The following is a 20031-nucleotide window of genomic DNA, read 5'->3' as shown; positions in this document are numbered from 1 at the left end:
AATCATATTTTTCTTTCCTCTGAGTGTATCTCACACAAGTTGTTGGCTTCATTTTTGTATTTGCCTCTTTGTTAAACTGTGTTTTTCTTCTTCAGTCTCATCTTTATGTATTCAGAGCAGAGATAATGCAGTAGATCAAGAAAGGAGGCAAAACAACACAGACACAAAGATGGACATACGGCCAAAGACTGGAGCAGACCGACTGCGAGGTGTTAAGACAAAAGGTTGTCATCAAAGAATTGGCCCCAGACCGCAACAGAAGTTCAGAAGCACTCTTGAACGATGGTTGGTGAAGCCCCAAAAAAGTACAGCTGAAGTGTGCCAAACCCAAGAGGATGTAGAGATGGCTCACGATAGTGCCTTTCAGAGCACCTCAGCTCAGGTTCAGGACCGCCAAAATGCTGAAAAGCCTGCTGTGTCTGACTCGGATGAAGAAACACAACCTTTGACACCACAGGACCTGGATGAGTACAATCCTGTGTCACCAGCTTCCAAGGACTCTGCAGGGAGTGGGCTAACACAGCCACCGTCCCACAATTATGATGGATTAGAGAAAGAAGAAATGGAGACAGACTCATCAGAGAGCTCCGTCAAGCACAATGCCAAAATAACAGACTTCTTTGCAGGGACCTCATCACCAGGTGTTCCTGTGAGACGGGGCAGGCCGAATAAGTCTCCAGACAAACCAGATGCAGACAAGGAAGCTACATCTGCTGTTGTCAAGCCTGATGTCAAATGGCTGGGGACGCCAATTAGTGAGCTAAAGAGAATGCCAGAATGTGGCGGACCGCTTCCTCCACTGAAGGACGTTCCTGGCCAGCACACTGTGATGATAAGGGTTTGAGCAGTTTTTTCTACATCATTGAAACATACAGTAATTAGATGATCAATCCAAGAAAATATTTTTATAATGGCTTTCAGAAAAATTATAATAATGCCATTTGTTTCACTGACTCCCACTGACAGACAGACCTTCTTCAGAGTGGTAAAGTTCCTGTTCCATATCCTACAAAGTTTAGGGATACCTGGGATGATGTCCATGTCAAGATGCCCTGTTCCAGTAGCAACCTGTTTCCTGTACAGGATGAGGTAATGATCCAAGTGTTTATAGATCTGTCAGTATAAAAAGCAGTTGTAGTAATGGATATGTTAAAGTGTTGTTTAAATATCACATTAAGATATGTACTAGCCTTTTAATTGCGCAGACTGTACACCGGTGGTTCAATATGGATCACATAAACAGTGAGCAGAGACCACATCACACCTGTTTTGGCCTCTCTCCACTGGCTGCCTGTGAAGTTCAGAATTGACTTTAAGGTTCTCCTGTGTGTGTACAAAACCCTTAATGATCTGGTCCCATCCTACATCCCAGACCCAGACCTTCTAACACCCTATTCTACGCCCAGGTCCCTCAGGTCAGCGGACCAGGGGCTCCTGGCTGTCCCACACTATGGACTTAAGCTTAGGGGTGATCGTGCCTTTGCTGTGTCTGCCCTCAAACTGTGGAACAGCATAACTCGTTTAAGTCCAGGCTCAAAACCTACTTTTTTTCATTAGCGTTTCAGTCCCCCTGATGTGGTTTTCCCTGATGCGTGCCTGTGTGTTTGTCTCTCTAAATGTGTGAGCTGTGTACCTGACTTTGGTCGACATGAGTTGTTTTTAAATGTGCTTTATAAATTAATCTTAGTTGAGTTGAGTGCTATTATAAGCCTGAATGAAGGCATATTAAGTGTATTACTGCTACCAATTAGGGTGAGAGGATGAGCACTGTGATATTTATTTTGTTTGAAAATGTTCACATATATACCTTCACGTAAGACTGCTGAGTTTCTACAAGCTATGCTGCATATACATGGAACTGTAATGTTTCAGAGCAGATATTTACATCTATTTTTCTTGTCTCAAATCTCTGTGTGCATGAGTGAAACACATTGAGGGCCAAAATATTGAATGCAAATTATGACACAGCGTTGTTATTCTTTGCATATGAAAAGCTGAACTGAGTTCATCCTGCAGAAACCTAACAAAACGTGTCCTTCCACAGGAAACACTGGAACTACAGAATAAGAGTAGGTGGGAGCTGATCAAGGAAGCTTTAAACAGGGAATTTACGAGTCCATTTGAGCTGAGGGTAAGTTTCAACTCTGTGTCCTTTTACTGACAAGACATAATGTATTTCTTTTCATGAAACTTCACAGGTACACTGTAGTTGCTGTTACTAGATTTTGCCATAAGATGGCGCCATAAGCCAAGAAACAAAGTGGCACACAGTCCCTCAGAATTTTGATATTTTGACAGCTTGTTTGTTGAGTTAATACATGTATATCGTAATTCTGACTTAAAATGAAAATTTAAATTTATAGATTTTCATCTCAATTTAATATAATTATTGATATTTTTGTGTTACAGAATGCAATACTGAAGTACAACTCCTCACAGGCCAAGAAATGGGACTTCACTGCATTACGTTTGTACTGCACTAAGGTAAACAATAAATATATATGGTATATTTACTGATATTTGTATGAATATCACTGAACCCAGAAGAAGTAGTGAATGAAGTTTCTTTGTTCTCAAAAATTATTTTCTTTGTGATTTGATTGAATTAATACTGGCATGCAGACATGTAGACACAGATGGAAACACATGTTGACGATGCTGCCGACTAATGAAACATCAACTGTCCAATCATGACAAATAATTGCCCGACAGAAGGCCTCGTAAACCAGCGTTGGTTCCTCTCATGGAGCTCGGGGTCAAAGAAAGTACAGATGTCTCGTTAGTTAGTGAGGATATTATCTTCAGTTTGTGGAAGACGCAGTGATGCGGATGTCTCATTCGACACCAGATTAGATTTAGCTTGGTATAAACAGTATTTAAGTGGCATTGTGAATCAATATCGATAGATACTGTAGGCCTACTATGTAGACATTTTTCTTGTGTTTGTGTCTCTACTCCTTGAAAACCCAGTCATGAGTTCATACAGTACACTCACAATAATGAGCATATCATGCAGAGTGATTGAGAGTCAAAGGTACTTATTTTTTAAAGAAAAGTGTTGGAATAAAGTTTTAAGGATTTGTGAGAAGTTTCTTTCTGAGGTTTTAAACAAATAAAGTCACAAGCTGTTTGGAGTTCTGAGGCTCAGATTATGAGTCTGTATTTTAAAGGTGTTTATGTGATTTTTATTTATTTATTCTTTATACGGTCCCTGGCTAACTCATTTTCTTCACAGGCCAAGGATGAAATAGGCCTGAGTTGCATCATGATGGCCAGAGCGCTGTTGGTTCATTGGTTGTTACTCAGAGTTGTCAGTGTCTTCTCCAGCCTTGTTTTGAGGCCATCCATCATCTTTTGTCTTTTGATGCGCTCTGCGTCATCCTGTGTAGAGAATCAGGGAGGGCTGTACTACTGTCTGGCTCATGAAGGGGATGGGAATCTTCCATTTGGAGAGATGGGCCATGTTGTGACATGAGTGCTGATATAAATCCCGAGCCTGTGAGACAGGACAAATAATAGGCTTTATTTTCCATATAGTAAGGGAGCGCTCATCCACTCTGTGCTGCATCATAGAATACATCAGTTACATGTTTTCAGGAATAAAGTACATGTAACATGTTTTGGTGAATGCCAGCATGTCAAATGTGTTTCTGTCATTTTGAACAAGAACAGTAATGGATTTCTCACGAAAGAATGTTGCAGCCCTTCAGAGGCAAAGTGTGACTCTAGAGAAGTAATTTAATCTTTTGCCAAAAGGTCATGTTTAGTAGCTTGTCAGAAATGAAAATGGCTGACATTACATCCCAGAGAATACTTTACTCCGACCATGTACTGTTGAATCAATTGTGTGCTGTATGTATGTCATAAATCATGTCCCAATGGGAATTTTATAGATAAAATCGGAACATGTTGAGAGGCTTTAGCTGTGGGCCAAGTTGTTGTTGTTGAGGTTGGATTTGAATTGTGTCAAGTCTGCTGTGATGGCAATGTTTGATTTTGTCAGACTGCAAAATGTCCAGCACCATCATATAAATGAAAACAGAGGTGGGTTTAAAGTGAGGTGCCACATAATTTGGCCACTAACTGGTTTGATGATTGAAGTGAAGATGGTATGTCGAAATCAGTAGGTACTTTTACATGCATGCTGATATTCCTGTAGGAGTCTGAAAATGACAGTATTCTGAATGTGATACGGGTCTTGTAAACAGCATATTCTGTATGGATATTCCGAATTAGGCCTCTTTCCAAATGAAGGATTTTCCAAATAAGACGTGGGATGTGCAGCTATTATTCAGGTTTTTGGAGCTTTCTTTGGACATGTATACAACACATTCGGAATATGCGTCTCTGCTTGAGATTTTACCGAAGTTTGCAACACACAGCTTGTTGCCTGTTAACCCTAAGCTCTGTGTGATGTCATGGAACAACTCGCCAACAGTTTTCAAGGCAGAGGTAGAGATGCATACACAAAACAAATGCCCACATTTCTGATCTAAAGGAGAAACACACCTACTTTTAAACATTATGAAAGACTTGGATATCAACAGGCTTTTGGATATGTTTAAATATCACACTGCCAAATTTTTCAAGACAGTGGTGGAAGGAATGAAACAGGGAGGTTGTGTTTGCGCAGTCGAATAAGTCTAAACAAAATCCTGGCACCAGCGACAGACGTTCTACGTTTCCATATTTTAATGTGATAAATGACATGTTAGGTAGGGGTTGGAAGTATCAGAGGCTCCGCGGTACGATATTATCATGATACTTAGGTCACAATACAATATTAATTTTAAACATGTTGCAGTGTGCTGAGTATTGCAATAAAATATATTGTGATATATTGCGATTTATTGCCTTTTTTTCCCAACTGTATATTTTGTCCCAGAAGGAAAACTTTGTCGACATTTGTATTATCTAATAAGATAAAGTTTTCCGTCTGTTCGTCTTACTTCAGCCATTTTATTTGCAGCAAAATTTATGTAGTTGACTGAAAAAGCAATTGATTATATTATTGTAGTAGGCTACCTAAAGTTTAATTAATATTTGTCATATTAATAATTTATATAATTTAAAAAAAATCGATACTTGGCACCGTGTGATGATACGATATTGCAGAAATATCGCGATACTTTGCTGTATTGATTCCCCCCCCCCGAAATAAAACCAAAATATTTTATCCCTGTAGCCTCATTGGTAATTTAGTAAACACTGTAAAACTTGCATATTTGACCCTAAAATTGTGAAAATGAGAAGTGGCACAATTGTTTTTCATGTTAGAAACTTTCATGTAACTTTGTAGAGTCACCTACTATAAGATATTGTAGCTCACATAAAATACGTTTGTTTTATTTATGTTCTATATTATTGCAAAGTTGACACACACAGTTCCTCTTAACAAAGACTGTTTATTGCCTCTGTCCCTTACAGAATTTACTCGCAGCTCAACTGAGAAATAAATCTATTTTTTAATAGTCAAATATGCAACAGAGGCGGTAGCTATTAGGCTACATGTGCAGTATTTGTAATGCATTGATAGGAAGCAGCTCATATAGGCCATTGAATATAGTGGTGGTGTTGAACATATTTAATTTTAAAAACCAATCAGAGAGGATCCTATATATTTGAGTTGTTTCCAGTGCAACACACAAGTAAACAATGCAATGTGAAGGATGGATCACATTTTTTAGTTTGTTACTTCTCCTCTGGAGGAGCCAGATTTGAGACACAGGAGCAGACTTATTTTGAGTGTCAGAGAAACGTAGACATGAATGGCATAGAGTGACGGGCCAGGCACCCTCATTGAATATTCATCTCGGCATGCACAACTTATGAATAACTGAGAAGCAGTTGACAGACAGGGTTGGTTTGGTCCATTTCCCTCTCTCCAGCCCAACCAGTGTTGTATTTACGGTTATGAGCGCGCAAGTGTTTTATTTTAACACGGTAAAACGTCCACAGATGCAGTCAAGCAGATTGCTTTATTGCTCAGACCTGTTGGGAATAGGAACAAGAGTGTCAGTGGGTTGTGTAAATCTGTATGGGAGCTCTGGTTTCGCGCTGCCCACACCCCCGCATCTTGCTTGATTACTTTGTCAGTTTGGCGTGATGTACAGACCTGTATCAAGTCATACCGAGTGTTAGTTCAGTTGATTTGATGCACTATCTTGTGCTGATTTAAAGAGCTTGGCTTATACTACCTCAGCTATATCCACCGTCTCGCCCTGTCAGCTGGCGTCATTTATTACCCCCATAGGAGCAGTTTATGATGTCAACCAGGTCATTACTTATGACAGTGTTTAGTCAGGCTTCCTTTGCCATAATATAAATGTCCTTTGCTAAATCACCAGTCAAGGCTCCTTGTCCTGGGAACACACTGTCCTTTCTGTTTCAAACGCTCGGTCATTAGCATCTCTTCCAGGAAGACTGTTTAATCAGCTGGCATGGCCGTGCAACCTTGATGAAATTGCTTTGTGATTGATCATTCTGACATTTTGAAGCAATACGGGCGTAAATACGGGTAGTATATATTGTCTAAGACACATTAGTGCGCTAATGCAGTATTGTTACTGTAGTATTTGTTTCTGAGGGTATTATTGTAGGCAAACTGTCCAGCTTAAGCCAGATGTTTTTAATGATATGAAGCCATGTCTTTCAAAAGTCAATTCTAAGGGTCCATTGTGTAGGATTGAGGGGGAAATGCTGGCCGATTTGGGATATGATAAGTATGTTTTCTTTTGTGTATAATCACTTGATAATAAGACAAATTGTGTTTTTATTACCTTTTTACATTTATCCTCCACAGTCCTCCTCCATGGAGATCACCATGTTGCAATGCCATGTTTCTGCAGTAGCCCACAATGGACAAACCAAACAGTGGCTCTAGATAGGGCCATTCGTGTTTTTGCTTTTTCACGTCTACGACGGTTTTGTTGGAGAAACACTGATTTTTGTTAATGTGAAACTGCTTTATTCAGTGTTTTTAAATTACCCGTTCCGTTTGTTTTGGAGAGACCTCTGTGATAATTCAACTCTCGGTTAAAACCTCCTGCACAGTGAATACTAAGGGAATTTTCACCGGGAGAGGTTTCAGCTGGTTGCAATCTGCAGTCCTCACCACTAGATGTCACTAAATCCCCCTAAATCTTACACACTGTTCCTTTAAATGTGCAGTGTGAGGTAATAGTCAATTATTTCTTTTTCTTTTTTTCTTTTTTTCTGATAATTTCTGACTATTTTGTGGTTAATCTTTCGGTTTTGTTTGTTTTCGTTTTGTTCGTTTATTTGTTTGTTTTCTAAATTTTTGTTTTGTAGTTTTCCTGTTTTTTGGTTGTATTTTGTTTCGTTTTGCCTTGGATTTTTAGTCATATATTTGTTTTACTCTATGAAGTAATGTCTGCTTGTGTGGACCCCAGGGAGAGTAGTTGCTACCTTTGTAGTGACTAATGGGGGTCCAAATAAATGAATAAATAAAAATATTCAGGTTTTTTATTTTCCACTAGCTGTTTTACTCCTACACGCACAGTATTGTAGGTTGAATAGCGGAATTTTACAATTTTTTTAAGAGGGTTTTGCCATTTAATGTTCTGCATTGCTTATATTTCATTAATATTTGTTTACCAGTAAAATTGTACATAAAGCCTCAAAATTTTGATATGAATCCGAGCTGTTAATTTGATCCGTCCTCTGTCTGCCCTAATCAACCCAAACAGCTAATAATGTCACAGCTGAGTTTTGTGGCAAAACAACAAACATAAACAGATCTCTCGCTCTCTCCAAGGTCCTGGAGCCTGATACTGCTGAACATCTGTTTGACTCCCTGCTGCCAGACATGGTGCAATTAGCACTGAGAGCATCTGAGCTCTGTACCAAGGTAACAGCCATCACTAACCAACAGACACCAGCTCACTGGTCTCCGACACAGTAGATCACTGCAGCAGGTTGATCCCAAAGGTCACGACATGACAAATAATCTTGTGAGATGGTAGTAAAAAATTGTGAGGTCAAGGCACGTAGCTATTGACGGTCATTTGCCCAATGTTTTATAGTCGTCTTGGTCATCTCGTTCTTTGGCGTGTGGATGATAAAGAGCAGTGTGTGTTTGCCACCGACAAAGTCCCATCAAAAGAAAAAAAAAATTATTTGTAGTTTGGTGCATTTAACACTCAAAATGGTCCGCACCGATAAAACCATTACCCAAGCAAACAGCATTGTGGTAATGCAATGCATGTAGCGACAAGTGTAGTAAACTCAGTGTTGTAGGCCATCAAAATTAAACATCAGTCTACATGAGTAGCACAGAAAGTTGTCTTTTGAAGGGACGAGTTGATTTCTATTCCCATAATAATTTTTGCGATCAGTTATTTTTTTTTGGTAGAGTCAAATAGAATATATACGATTTTCACGGTACGATAAACATTTAAAAATTGAGTAGCTAGTCTAAAATTGACCTAGAATTCAATTGATTCTGACCGGAAAACCGGTCTATGTATAAGGCAGAGAGATGTAGAGATTAATACTACTACTAACTGTTATCCATGAATCTTTGTGCAGTCATATTAGCTAGCTAAAGCTAAATTTGCAGCACTTATCCATGAGGTGAACCAAGCTAACATTTGCGTTCTATTAAAACATGTTGGCCAATGACCTTTATTATTATTTCAAGTGTACGGACATTAGGAGTGGGCGATATGGCCCCAAAATAAGACCACGATATTTCAGGGTATTTTTGTGATAAAGATATTCTTGACGATATGATAGATTAGTAAAAAAAAAAATATGTATTATTAATTTTGGAAAATAGAATTGCAACAAAATCTGTGATATAGTTTTACAGTTTGCCTTCAAATATTATAAAAAAGAAACAAAAATTATTTCTCATTTCATTCTGCTCCGTCTCTCTTGGAGCTAAGGGGTCCTTGGACTAAAAAAAGTTGAAGCCCCCTGTACTACAAGCCTGTTGAACAGCAAGCAAATTGAATTAAATCCATCATATCTATCAATATTGCTGTGTGTTCCTTCATTTTGCCAATGCTACTTGTAGCCAAACAAAGTCATTTTTCCTGTTGGTCTTTGATGCAACAAGGTCTCCCCCTGTCATTACAGAGTTACTTACACAGATGCGCTGTTTATTTATAAACCCACAGCCTTTATTAGGAGTCTGGGTCTCTTGTGAGTAAAGATGAACGTTGATTGTAATTATGATGGCTGATTCAAGAAGCACAGAGTGGTGCCAAATTAGTGGCATTAATTCAACTTCTATGCCTCGTTTGGCAAATTGACAAAACAAATTATTTTGACCTTCCTCAGCTGTACCTCTGTTCCTCCTCTAGCCGATACCCCTCCTCAAGCAAGGCACGAACCACTCCATCACCATGTCTCAGGAGCAGGTGGCATGTCTGCTCGCCAACGCCTTCTTCTGCACCTTCCCCCGACGCAACTCCAGAAAGACTGAGTACCGCAACTACCCAGACATCAACTTCTTCAGGTAATGTGGGGATGTGGAAGTTTTATACATGATGCATAGAATTACACAAACGTGCTTCCTGCAGATCCTTAAAAAGTCTTAAAAGGCATTTAATTCATTAATCTTAAAATAAGGCCTTAACTGGTGTTAAATGTCTTAAATCAGTCTTTTAAAAGTCTTAAAAATGCTCAGCAATGGGAAGCAAGATTTTTTGCTTCTACCAACGTCACGCAGATCAGGATAATGAAACCAGCAACTATGATAATTTGTTTCTGGCCAGGATGCTCACAGCAGAGGATTATTGTCTGCTAGCTAGCTGTCACTGTGCAGTTAGGGTTCCAGTTCGGATCTACCCTCGTCCTGCCACGTGGCAAAAAAAGTCATTTTTTGTGTTTCGATAAACATTTGGGCAAACCCTAAGTAGTTGGTGTTAGTTAATTTTTTTTTCTCGTCGGTTTTGGTTATTGTAGAATTGGTTTTAAAACTTAATTCCGAGTGGCATAAAAAAAAGTCTCTCTCAAAAAGTCTTAAATCTCACTTGTGTGTGGCATATCATCTCGTTCACGATAATACTGGTACAATTTTTAATATGATATGAAAAATTCATATTGTAATAGGGCTGAAAGCAAAATTATACCGGCCCCTGCGGTGTTTCCAAAAAGAGGAGCACCTTGAGAGGTGTGGAATAAAGTGTCGCATCGTTAGGCCCGGGCGTCCTGAATGTTCTATGAACAGCCTCGGACTTTTTAGACTCTTTTGGCAAGATACGGTGTGTTACCCTCCCTGCAGAGGGAACTCATTGAGCGGCTCCTCTGGAAGCAGCACAGCATCTCTCCCTCTCCTCTCTCACCGTGCGCACACAGGAGTCGGTGTCGTCAAGTGATTTTGTCATAAACCTTTGGTAATGTAAACATACGTGATGCTCGCTGCCCAACAGAAAACTACATATATGTGAATGTGCGGTAGTTGTGGTATCATAACAGCCTGTCACAGGTTACAGCGTGATGATTAGAGGAGAAATGGCAGAGCATAAAGGTCCAGGTGGAAAAAACACAACTCAGTCATTTAGGATTTTGCTAAAATAGAAGGAAATCACCTGTTCATTTGTATGTATAGATCCCAGGGGATGTTTTTTTGTATTTGGGAGCTGTTTAAATGTGTAATTTGTGGTAGATTTTATTTTGTTGAACTTATAATATTGTATACAGAATCTGAATCTCACTCGGAGTTACTGCTGTTGTTCACAAACTAAAGAAATGAGAGATTATTTTAGTTTAGTTTTTACTGAATATTTGAAGGCAAACTGTTAACATGTTATACTATGTCAATTATTTTGTTACAATTCTATGTATATACATATATTTTACTAATTTGTTATATTGTCAAGAATATTGTTATTGCAAAAATACCCTGAAATATCGTGATATCATTTTAGGGCCATATCACCCACCCTTAGCAGGAACCCTGCATGATCAGTTTGGAAATGATGCTGCCGTGACAACTAGTTTCATTTCCATGAGGGGGCACTACTGTATATGTTTTCTTCATTAATCATTTTATCATCTGGCTTGGTGTCAAACCAAATGTTTGCATTGTACGTAGATTTAATTACACATGAGCAAATATTGTCTTATTGATCAGACACAGTGATCACTCTGAGGTATTTACACCTTTAGCCAGCAATACTTGGCACAACTATACACTGCTATACTATTTGTTGGTCAGTTTTAGCAGAACATTAAGACCCTTTCTTTACGTGTAGTTCAGAGCCAAACCTTTTCCTTCCAAAGCATCAAATATGACAAAGACGAGGGCATGAAGGTATTTTTTTAATCCCTGCAGGCTTTCACTGTGGAGATCGTCTGGGTGGAGTAATGCAGAAACAGTCTGCAGATCCCTGCTCAGTCATGTCCCCCATCTCTGTTGGCATCGCAGTGTAATTACCTAAATGGAGGAGGGAATTAGATTAACATTGACTCAGATGGCTGCTTTTGACAATGGAGAAGGCCATTGGCTGTTTTGCAGAAGGCTGTAACAGAGTTCAATTGCATCAGTATTTCATTCACATAAAGGTCTCTGCTGTGATTTGAAAAGGAAAGCCAGTGTTGTCTTTTTAGCCTGCCGCAAAAAAATGGTCCTGAATCGCCAATTTGGTTTGAGCCAGCTTTGAGTTTCTTTTTGAAATCATTCATGTATTCTTATGTTATTTTTTTGATAAAGATCTGTCGGTTCCAAAGTTATTTTCTTGCTTTTTTTCCCACAGGAATAGGTAGAGGAAATAAAAACAAAGCTGTTTATCCTCGGAAGTTCTTTTATCTTGATGCACACCTCTTATTTGCATCGAGATAATGCTGACTATTATGACTGTTTGTTTGGGTGTGTTTGCGTATTAAATGTTGGATCTGTCACTCCTTCAAGTATTCTTCAATAGCAAACTCTATTTATTATTTAGCTCTGTGTTTTTCGAGACTGGTTTTCTTGTGCTGATGATGCAGAAACCCAGCTGTTACACATACTGTAGTCACTTAAACTGTTTTCCTGAGTTACATCATAGCTTTTTTACATCTGTGGGGGGTATATTGATGTTATATAATTGTGTATTAATTCTCTGTTTCTCAAAGACCATACTGCAATATGTTACTAAAAGCCTGCTCTCACCAGTGGCTGACTTATGTCAAAGACGTTTGCCCCGAGGACTGCAAGACGCACGATTGTTTCTAGGGGCCATGCTGACAAAAAATAAAATGAATGCAGGAGCTGACTTGGATGAATGAGTTTCTCAGCCCTTGAAGGGCTCTCAGTGCATCAAGCTTTTGTCGTAATTTCATTTCACTCACATGGAATTTCTTGTCTCTTTATTGTGGCATGTGAGGCGGGCCGTGCTCGAGACGGTGGGTTTTATGCTGAAAGTGCATTCAAACCCGCCCACTACACCTCACCACCAGCAGCAGCTTTGTGTGTGTGTGTGTATTTGTGTGTTATTTTTCAGGGGGATTGACCTTTTGCCTCCTGAGGACTCTGTTGCTTAAAAGGGACACAGGGCTTCTTAATGTACCCCCAAGGAGGGAGCCCTGTTTCCCTCCCTGTTCCTTTTTTTGTGTGTGTGTGTGAGTGCTGTAAAATGGCACATGAGTGTGACTCTGTGATGGCAAGCCTGGGGCGACTCCATTGTCGTAACAGCGAAGGAACTCCTACATAATCAGCTAGTGACTGAAAGGGAAGCTGAGTGAGAGATGAACTAATTCATATCAAAAGTTAAAGCATGACTGCACTCACATGGCTTAAGTGGAGGTCTTGTGTCTCGACGGCACTGGGGAGTTATTTCTCCTGGTCTTGGCTGGCAGTTGGGAGAAGTTTTCTTAGAGGGCTTTTTTACCGAAAAGGGATTTCTTGGTTAAGATAAAGAAAAAGTCGTGGTTTGGGTTAAAATAAACATATTTTCGCAGGGAAGCGGCCTGCAACAAGAACTTCTCCCATATGCTGCAGTTGTTTAAACTACAGTGAACTAAAAGAGTTGGTGGTTGGCTGGGATGCCATGTTTAACCTTCATGTTTAAAGAGTAATAGAAGAGGAACATATTATGTAGTCTAATACCAAGAACTGAATTAAATGTATAATCTGTTCTTGCCCTCAGGCTGTTTGAGAGCTCATCTTCAAGGAAGATTGAGAAGCTGAAAACCCTGATGTGCTATTTCCAAACTTTCACTGAACAAAGTAGGTGTTCACATTTCATTTTTTAATACATTGCAATACATCGTTACTCATGTCAAGTAAGATACAATATTAAAATGTGTTACTTTACCCCTTGTTTTGCTTTTCAGAGCCTACTGGACTTGTAACATTCACACGAAGAAGCTTGGAAGATCCTCTGAATTGGAAAAGGTGCAGTGTATTGACTCTGTGTACAAAGAAAAATATTATCACCAGTAGCAGTATGATGTGAATTGTAAAATCTCTACAAGGATCCGTTGTCTCAGCGGTAGTCAAAAACTCAAAAATGATTCATTCTTTGTGTTTCAGCTCAAAGACTCAGCTCACAAAGCTCCACATTACGTGTGAAGGCACCATTGAGGATGATGGTTATGGAATGCTTCAGGTAAGACACAGAGCTTCAGGTACATGCACACTGCATAGGGCATTAAGTGTTAGAAAGGGCATCAAAACACCCAATAATTATGCATCTTAATCATAAAGTGAACTATATCAATTTAAGATGAGGCGCCATTAGGCCTCGATCAGACAGCGCTTTTTGTAGCTTGCTGCGTCTTTTTTGATATTTTCATTATTGCTTGGCAACCAACGAATCACCTGTCCTTAGCTTAACCACAATTTCGCTGTCAAGTATACTTACAGATCTGCAGATTAAAGTCTAGCAGAGGGCACTTAGGTACAGGACACAGGGAAACGGAAATCCGTGTCGGTACACAAGATGCTCAGAAAGAGGAGAAATCACGGAGAGTATCGTACCACCTGCTGATCCTGGAGCTTCAGCAGGAAGCTGGTTTAAGGCTTATTTAGGATGAGTTTGGGACAGTTTGACAATCTGCTGTCAAACCTCAGGCCTAATTATGGTTGGTTAAACGTAAGAAAGGAATTAGGACTACAATTTGTTTAGATATGTCTTGCAGCTTTCCTAGGGTGACGTTAAGAGTTAAGACAAACCATGTAGGGTGGTCCACTGAAGGCCCACCTCTCAATTCATCCAATTGGACAATAGGGAAAAAACACCAATGACAACAGGAACTTTTGTGCCCTGAGTTGAATTATTTTCAACCCCAGGTGTTAAGGGCACTCCTGCAAAAACATGTGGTGCAAAGAGAGGAAAAACGCAAGGCTCTGGACAACGCAAAAGAAGCAAGCGAAACACTTCACTATTAAAACCATTGCAAGAAGCCAACATGCTTTGTCTGATCGGGGCTTTAGACCATTATGGGCAATGTGATCTACATAATTGATGAAAATGATAAAAATTAATTATGTGTCAGGGGCATGAAGTCAAAAAAGGTGGGGGGGCACCACAAAGCAGTTACGCTTAGGGCACCCAAATGGTTTGCAGAAGTGTTCTCTAGCCGGCATGATGGTGTGATTTAGAGGGATGTCAATTCTTTTGTTTAAAGGAGCTTTTAGTTTGAGGGATGCTCCACCTTGTGTTTGGTTCCCCATCCGCTTTTCCCTCTGTTGTAGTCAGTCACTGAGCCACCACATTGTCTTTCACCCAGAATGCTTACTACTGCTGAAAAGGCCTTTGAGGGAGGCTGTGACACGTCGGAAGGAGTGTGTGCTGGGACTGGGGTCGAGGCCTCTGAGCCTCCTCTGCTCTCTGTGTCGACTGCGCTTCCTGTACACTGTCAGGACGGCCCGCTCTGCCTTTCACCTTTTGTTTGCCTCCAGTTGCCACCGGCTGACAGTTGATGTGCACACATGACCAGCTCCAGGGGCACACTGCAGCCCCGATTGATGGATGCTCTGTTGGGGTGTTGGGGGGGGGGGGGTTGCTGACAGCCTGTCAAAGCCGACTTTGGAGGCTGGCTCGCTGTCCCAGAGTTGAGTGACCAGTTTGGGGAGATCTGCTCTCAGAATGCTGCTTGCTCCTTTGCAGCTTCTTCCTGGGGGTTGTGACAGGGTTAGTCTGCGCTGGCTATAGGCCAATGAGCAACAACTGTCAGTCCAGAAAATGGACAATGTGTTCCACATGGCTGCTTTCTGACTTAAAAAATAAGTTGTCACGTCTGTGTCTGAGCTGAAATGATGATATGCGGTTTTTTTTTGGTTGTTTTTTTCATAAACAGACCAAAAATAAACAAATAAATCAGTGTCACCCGTAGATCTGCACACAAACCTGAGAAAACACAAGCAGCAAGGCATCAGTCAGCAGTCAGTTTAGCAGCATGTTGTGACTGGAGGGAGATGTTTGCTTTGGACTGTAGGGCTGCTCTCATGTTTTGATATTTGCTACTGGCAGCAGCACACTTAAGTGCTGCTCCTGGGGAGAGCGCATTTCGGCATGGGGGACAGACGTCTGAGTAATGCGAGCACCTCGGGCCACCTTCCCAATGAGCTTGTCAGGGATTCTGTCACAAATAAAAGAACAAGGGCTGAGACCCTTTCATGAGGTGTTTTCCTCCTGTTGGCCAAGTTTGGAAAACTAGAAATTTCACAATCAAAGAAAGCGTTTAGTTATGTGACAAAAAAAATCAGTCGATGCTACAAGGGCATGGATGCTCCATCTCCATCATCCTTACTAATCTGTCTTGATTTGCAGGTGGATTTTGCTAATCAGTATGTGGGAGGAGGAGTCACCAGTTCCGGGCTCGTCCAAGAGGAAATCCGTTTCCTGATCAACCCCGAGCTTATCGCTTCTCGCCTCTTCACCGAAGCCCTGGATGATAATGAATGTCTGATCATCACAGGTCTGTTATTAACATTCTCCTACACCTTGTGTAAAAACTATTTCCACTGAACAAATCCTACTATTCAATTATTCATGATTTAGTCTGTTGATCCAGAGCAGATCAATAATGCCCCTGGGTTCGCTTGTCTCATGCTTGACCTATGATTTGACAGAAGAAGCATAGAAGGCGTTTGTCGTCACACACAGCTTGAAGTACACACTTTCAATTTACCACGTTCTGGCTCAGCAAGAGGCCGAGGGATGTTTGTGGCAGTCGCCCTGTTTTCTGTATCTGTCCTTGTCACTTGTTTTCTTTTTGATTGGCTGCAAAAGGTGAGAGTTGCATCAGTCGGGAGTTGTAGATTGGGCTGTCCTGATTGCTCTGTTGGTGTCTTTCTGTTGAGTAATTCCCACTGACTGTACTTTAGTATCGAGCGGTTGCAACAAACAAGGTTGGGACAGGCCAGTAGACCCGATAACAAGAGCTAGACTTAAGGAGCCCCAGCAGGAGGCTGATGGCTCCTGTCTGTTTTTCCGTCTTCTTTTATCTGTCTAACCCTGTTTGTCTAGACTGTTGGAGCTGCTTGATTGCGTTTGATGAAGAGGTTAGAAAACCATGTTGTGTAACATAGCAATAGCTTTTCAAAAGTGACGGAAGCCTACGGAAGTACATACATGTTATAGCTGGCATAAATAGCTGTAACTGTAGCAATGTATTTTAGCCCAGGTGCCTGGCACAGTGAGGTAAAAACAATTACAGTTAACATTATCAAAAAAATGGTGTATTAATACTGTACAAGTTCCAGTTTTCAGTTTTATCATTATATTAGAGAAAATGGTCTATAAAAGGAAAGTATGCAAAAATATGGGAAAGGCTGAATTCGAAAAAACACCTTCTTCTCCAGCTCTTCCCTCTCCTGTCCTAAGCCCCTTCCACCAGATGACCACAGGCATATGCATGCACTTCATACATTAACCCAGTGTTTCCTATACATCAATTCATTTAATCTTATTTCATTGTAGAGTTCTGCACAGCTCATTCGTTCAGGCCCTCCTTACCCCGCTCTCAATCTCTGTTTATGAGACCACAAATGAGACAAGAATTAGCCAGCTAGCTCTCTGCTTCACTTCCTGCTGCTGTGGACTGATTTAACAGAAGGCAGCTTGGGAGATGAAGCTTTGGTCTGCGGCTTTAGGAGCTTAAATTCAGCCAGTGCAAATACCCCAGTGCAGGGTGTTATAGCGGCAGCACCGGGTCTAAACTGTGTAAAGGCAGCAACAGAAAGTTTGCCGATCCAGTGAGGAGTTTGGGCTGCAGTCCCCTGGAGCTGGGGTTTTTGCTCATTGAGATTGGGTTGCTGTAGCCACTGACTGGGGGTCAGTCTCCAAAGTTGCTGCCTACTCTCCTCCCTGCAAGCTGCTCTGTAGTGGCAGGAAGTGATTCAAGGCTCCATCTAACAATAGCTAGATAAATGTAAACATGCAGCCATGAGCCTTTGGCTGTAGTTAGCAGAAGGCTAAACTCTTAGCAACATTTTCTCTCCATCTCTGAAACATTTGCTGGTATTGACACATGTTATATTTCCTTTACTGTCAGACCCTCTTTTAAGTATGTCTGTCTTCCTTTTGTGGGTTGTGTTGCAGTGTAGGCAGTGGTTGTCAATGCTGGAATAGCACCTTTCTCTGCAGGACTTTGCACCACTGAATCAGGCTTGTACCGAAAGTATTCGCATCTGCATTTGTGAAACAGCCAAGAGGAATGCCCCCTCTCTCTGAAATTGCCTTAAATTAGCCAAAGTCTACCTAATGCCTGAATACAGAGCCAAGAGGAGGCACAGAAGTCTAGTTTTCTCTCTGCTTGAATTACAATACACTCATGGTTTATTGTGGGATTTTTGCCCATTGACGGCAAAATAAAACTGCCTACCTCAGCTTTAAAATTGAATTTTAATAAATGCAAGTCCATTACATGAATCACTGTTACAACACAAACACCCACCACCCATATATAGATTTACTGCCTCAACATTGCATTAACAAGTGGGTTGGATAAGAACAGGAAGTGAGGCAATGGAGCCTCCGCCCTCCTGATCAGCAATCATACCACTGCATCAGGTCTTCTCGCTTTGGCAGAGTCACCTTCAGACTTCTTGCTGGCCATCTCTCCCTCGCCTCCACTTACGCCACTTAACTTTATTAGTGGGGCCCAGAATTAATTATAGCTGGAAGACCTGCCCAAGACCTGCTCCACTAATGGACTCTTCCATTCCATCATCTTTATTAAACCCTGCCCGTATCTCCTGTCCCTCGTTGTAAAAGCCAAGTCCAAGCCTTAGCTGTATTGTGGCCATGTGGTAAATCATATCCCCCTGTGATACGTTCTGGCATACAGTAGGGAAGCTAATGGATCTTAGCTCTGCACTGAAATTTGCAGAAGTGCCCGGGCCTAATTGAATTCTCCTTGATTGCTGGATATGTGGCTGCCATCAGGGCGGTCAAAAGTATAAACAGTACCAAGGAGAAGTCACATGATTCATCGATGTTAATAGTGACCAGAAATTGTGATGCAAGCTTGACGCAAGCAGGAGATATAAAGACATTTATCTTGACTCTGCACAAAATCTTGCTAATTTTTCAACAGTTGAGAAACAGTGTTTAGTTGCCCACTTTTTCTTCAACATAGCAATGAGATGCGCCTCTGACCTTTTACAGTCTCCGGTCCACCACAAATATGAGACACTTTGTTTCCATGTATTTACACATGAAAGGAACAACCTTCAGGAACATTGTGAATCATACCTGCTGATTCTTATGCAACCTATTCGTTGTTTAGAAATCATTTCTAATAACCAGACACGTCTTTCTCCGACCGAGATTGATCTGCTTCTCACTACAAATAACTTACATAAAAAATAAAATATGAGAATTGATATTGTTCCTGAAGGTTGTTTCTTTCAAACGCAAATATAGTTTATCATAGAGGATGATATTCTTGGAGCACCAGTAAAGGTCAGGTGTATGCATAGTGAACACAAAGCTTTCTAGGTTTACGGCAGGAGTGTTAAAAAGTATCAGCTACGCCGACGTCTGTTTTTGGTATCTTGTAGTGAACTTAACATAATTTGCCTTTCTGTATTTCATTTCTAACATAACTAATATAACTGAAATAATAATGTTTTGAAACTCATTTTTAATCCACATTTGTAATTTTTTTTTAACAAGACAGTGGATTTATAAGTATAAAGTAGAACCGTTTCATTTATTGGTAATGCTGTTAGCTCAGTTTCTGCATCTCATTAGAGTTTCTCCAAATAAAAAGCATAAGATTTATTTGCCACTTGGCTGTTGTAATGCATTAGTCATACTGTAAAGCTGTCAGAATATTTTAACAGGGGTGCTCAAAATTTTGATGACTCAGTGCAAATTTATGGAGCCAGTATATGATTGAGGGTCGCACAGGAAATGTTCAGTTGCAAGTTGTCCATCGTAATCACTTACTTAAGCTAAAAAGCGTTGGCATCGATGCCAAAACATAATGCCTACAACACCTGCGAGGTGCCACCAGTTTTCAGTAGCTTTTTACAAGTTTCATTCCTAACTTCAGACTCTAGACTGCGACCAAAATGGTTGCATGTGTGACCATTTTTTTAGAGTGTGGGAGTTAAAAATTCATGTGGTCGCAGTTATACAAGTGCACGATGCGGACTGAAGTCTCTACTAACAATGTCAAGATGACAGTTGATTCATAAACGTGTCTAACGAGTGTTAAATGGGCATCACCAGGTCCATATTACGTCTGGTGTATGAAATGTCTGTATTGTTACTGTGCGACATTTTTACAAACTATTATATTCCGGTCACATCTCTCTCCGGGTCCGAGGATTGTGATGTTTATTACAACTTCAGTTATATCTGCAGCCTTACATTTGACACGAAGCAATGCAACCTCCCCGTAGCAGCTTCGGTTTGTGTTGTATTTGGTGTCTGTGACATGGCAGCTTTTGAGCAAGGCTTCAGAAAGGTGACTGCAGATAGAGAGAGGCGGCAGCGTCAGAACCAAAGTAGCACAGTTATCATTTTCACATTTTTTTCAGCCATTGGATACAAAAAAAGGACTTAAATAATAGTAATGACAACAAAAAAAGGGGTGAGGGGGTGCCCAGTAGCTCTGTGATTA

The 20031-nt window shown here is 40.6% G+C and overlaps 1 protein-coding gene across 1 annotated transcript in view; it reads left to right on the top strand.

Moving 5' to 3' along the window:
• LOC117247208 (poly(ADP-ribose) glycohydrolase) overlaps nucleotides 1–20031 on the top strand; it is a 32727-nt gene that overhangs the window by 788 nt on the left and 11908 nt on the right. Inside the window, exons 4-13 of the mRNA XM_033611567.2 lie at nucleotides 96–838; nucleotides 967–1089; nucleotides 2045–2131; nucleotides 2410–2484; nucleotides 7778–7870; nucleotides 9330–9484; nucleotides 13098–13177; nucleotides 13285–13345; nucleotides 13484–13559; nucleotides 15726–15873. Coding sequence (XP_033467458.1) covers nucleotides 96–838; nucleotides 967–1089; nucleotides 2045–2131; nucleotides 2410–2484; nucleotides 7778–7870; nucleotides 9330–9484; nucleotides 13098–13177; nucleotides 13285–13345; nucleotides 13484–13559; nucleotides 15726–15873 — 1641 coding nt within the window. The remainder of the gene's footprint in view (nucleotides 1–95; nucleotides 839–966; nucleotides 1090–2044; nucleotides 2132–2409; nucleotides 2485–7777; nucleotides 7871–9329; nucleotides 9485–13097; nucleotides 13178–13284; nucleotides 13346–13483; nucleotides 13560–15725; nucleotides 15874–20031) is intronic.

The sequence above is a fragment of the Epinephelus lanceolatus genome, chromosome 21 (genome assembly GCF_041903045.1).
Source record: "Epinephelus lanceolatus isolate andai-2023 chromosome 21, ASM4190304v1, whole genome shotgun sequence".
Taxonomy (NCBI): domain Eukaryota; kingdom Metazoa; phylum Chordata; class Actinopteri; order Perciformes; family Serranidae; genus Epinephelus; species Epinephelus lanceolatus.
Note: the sequence above shows the minus strand (reverse complement) of the source record. Positions and strands in the feature narration are given on the sequence as shown.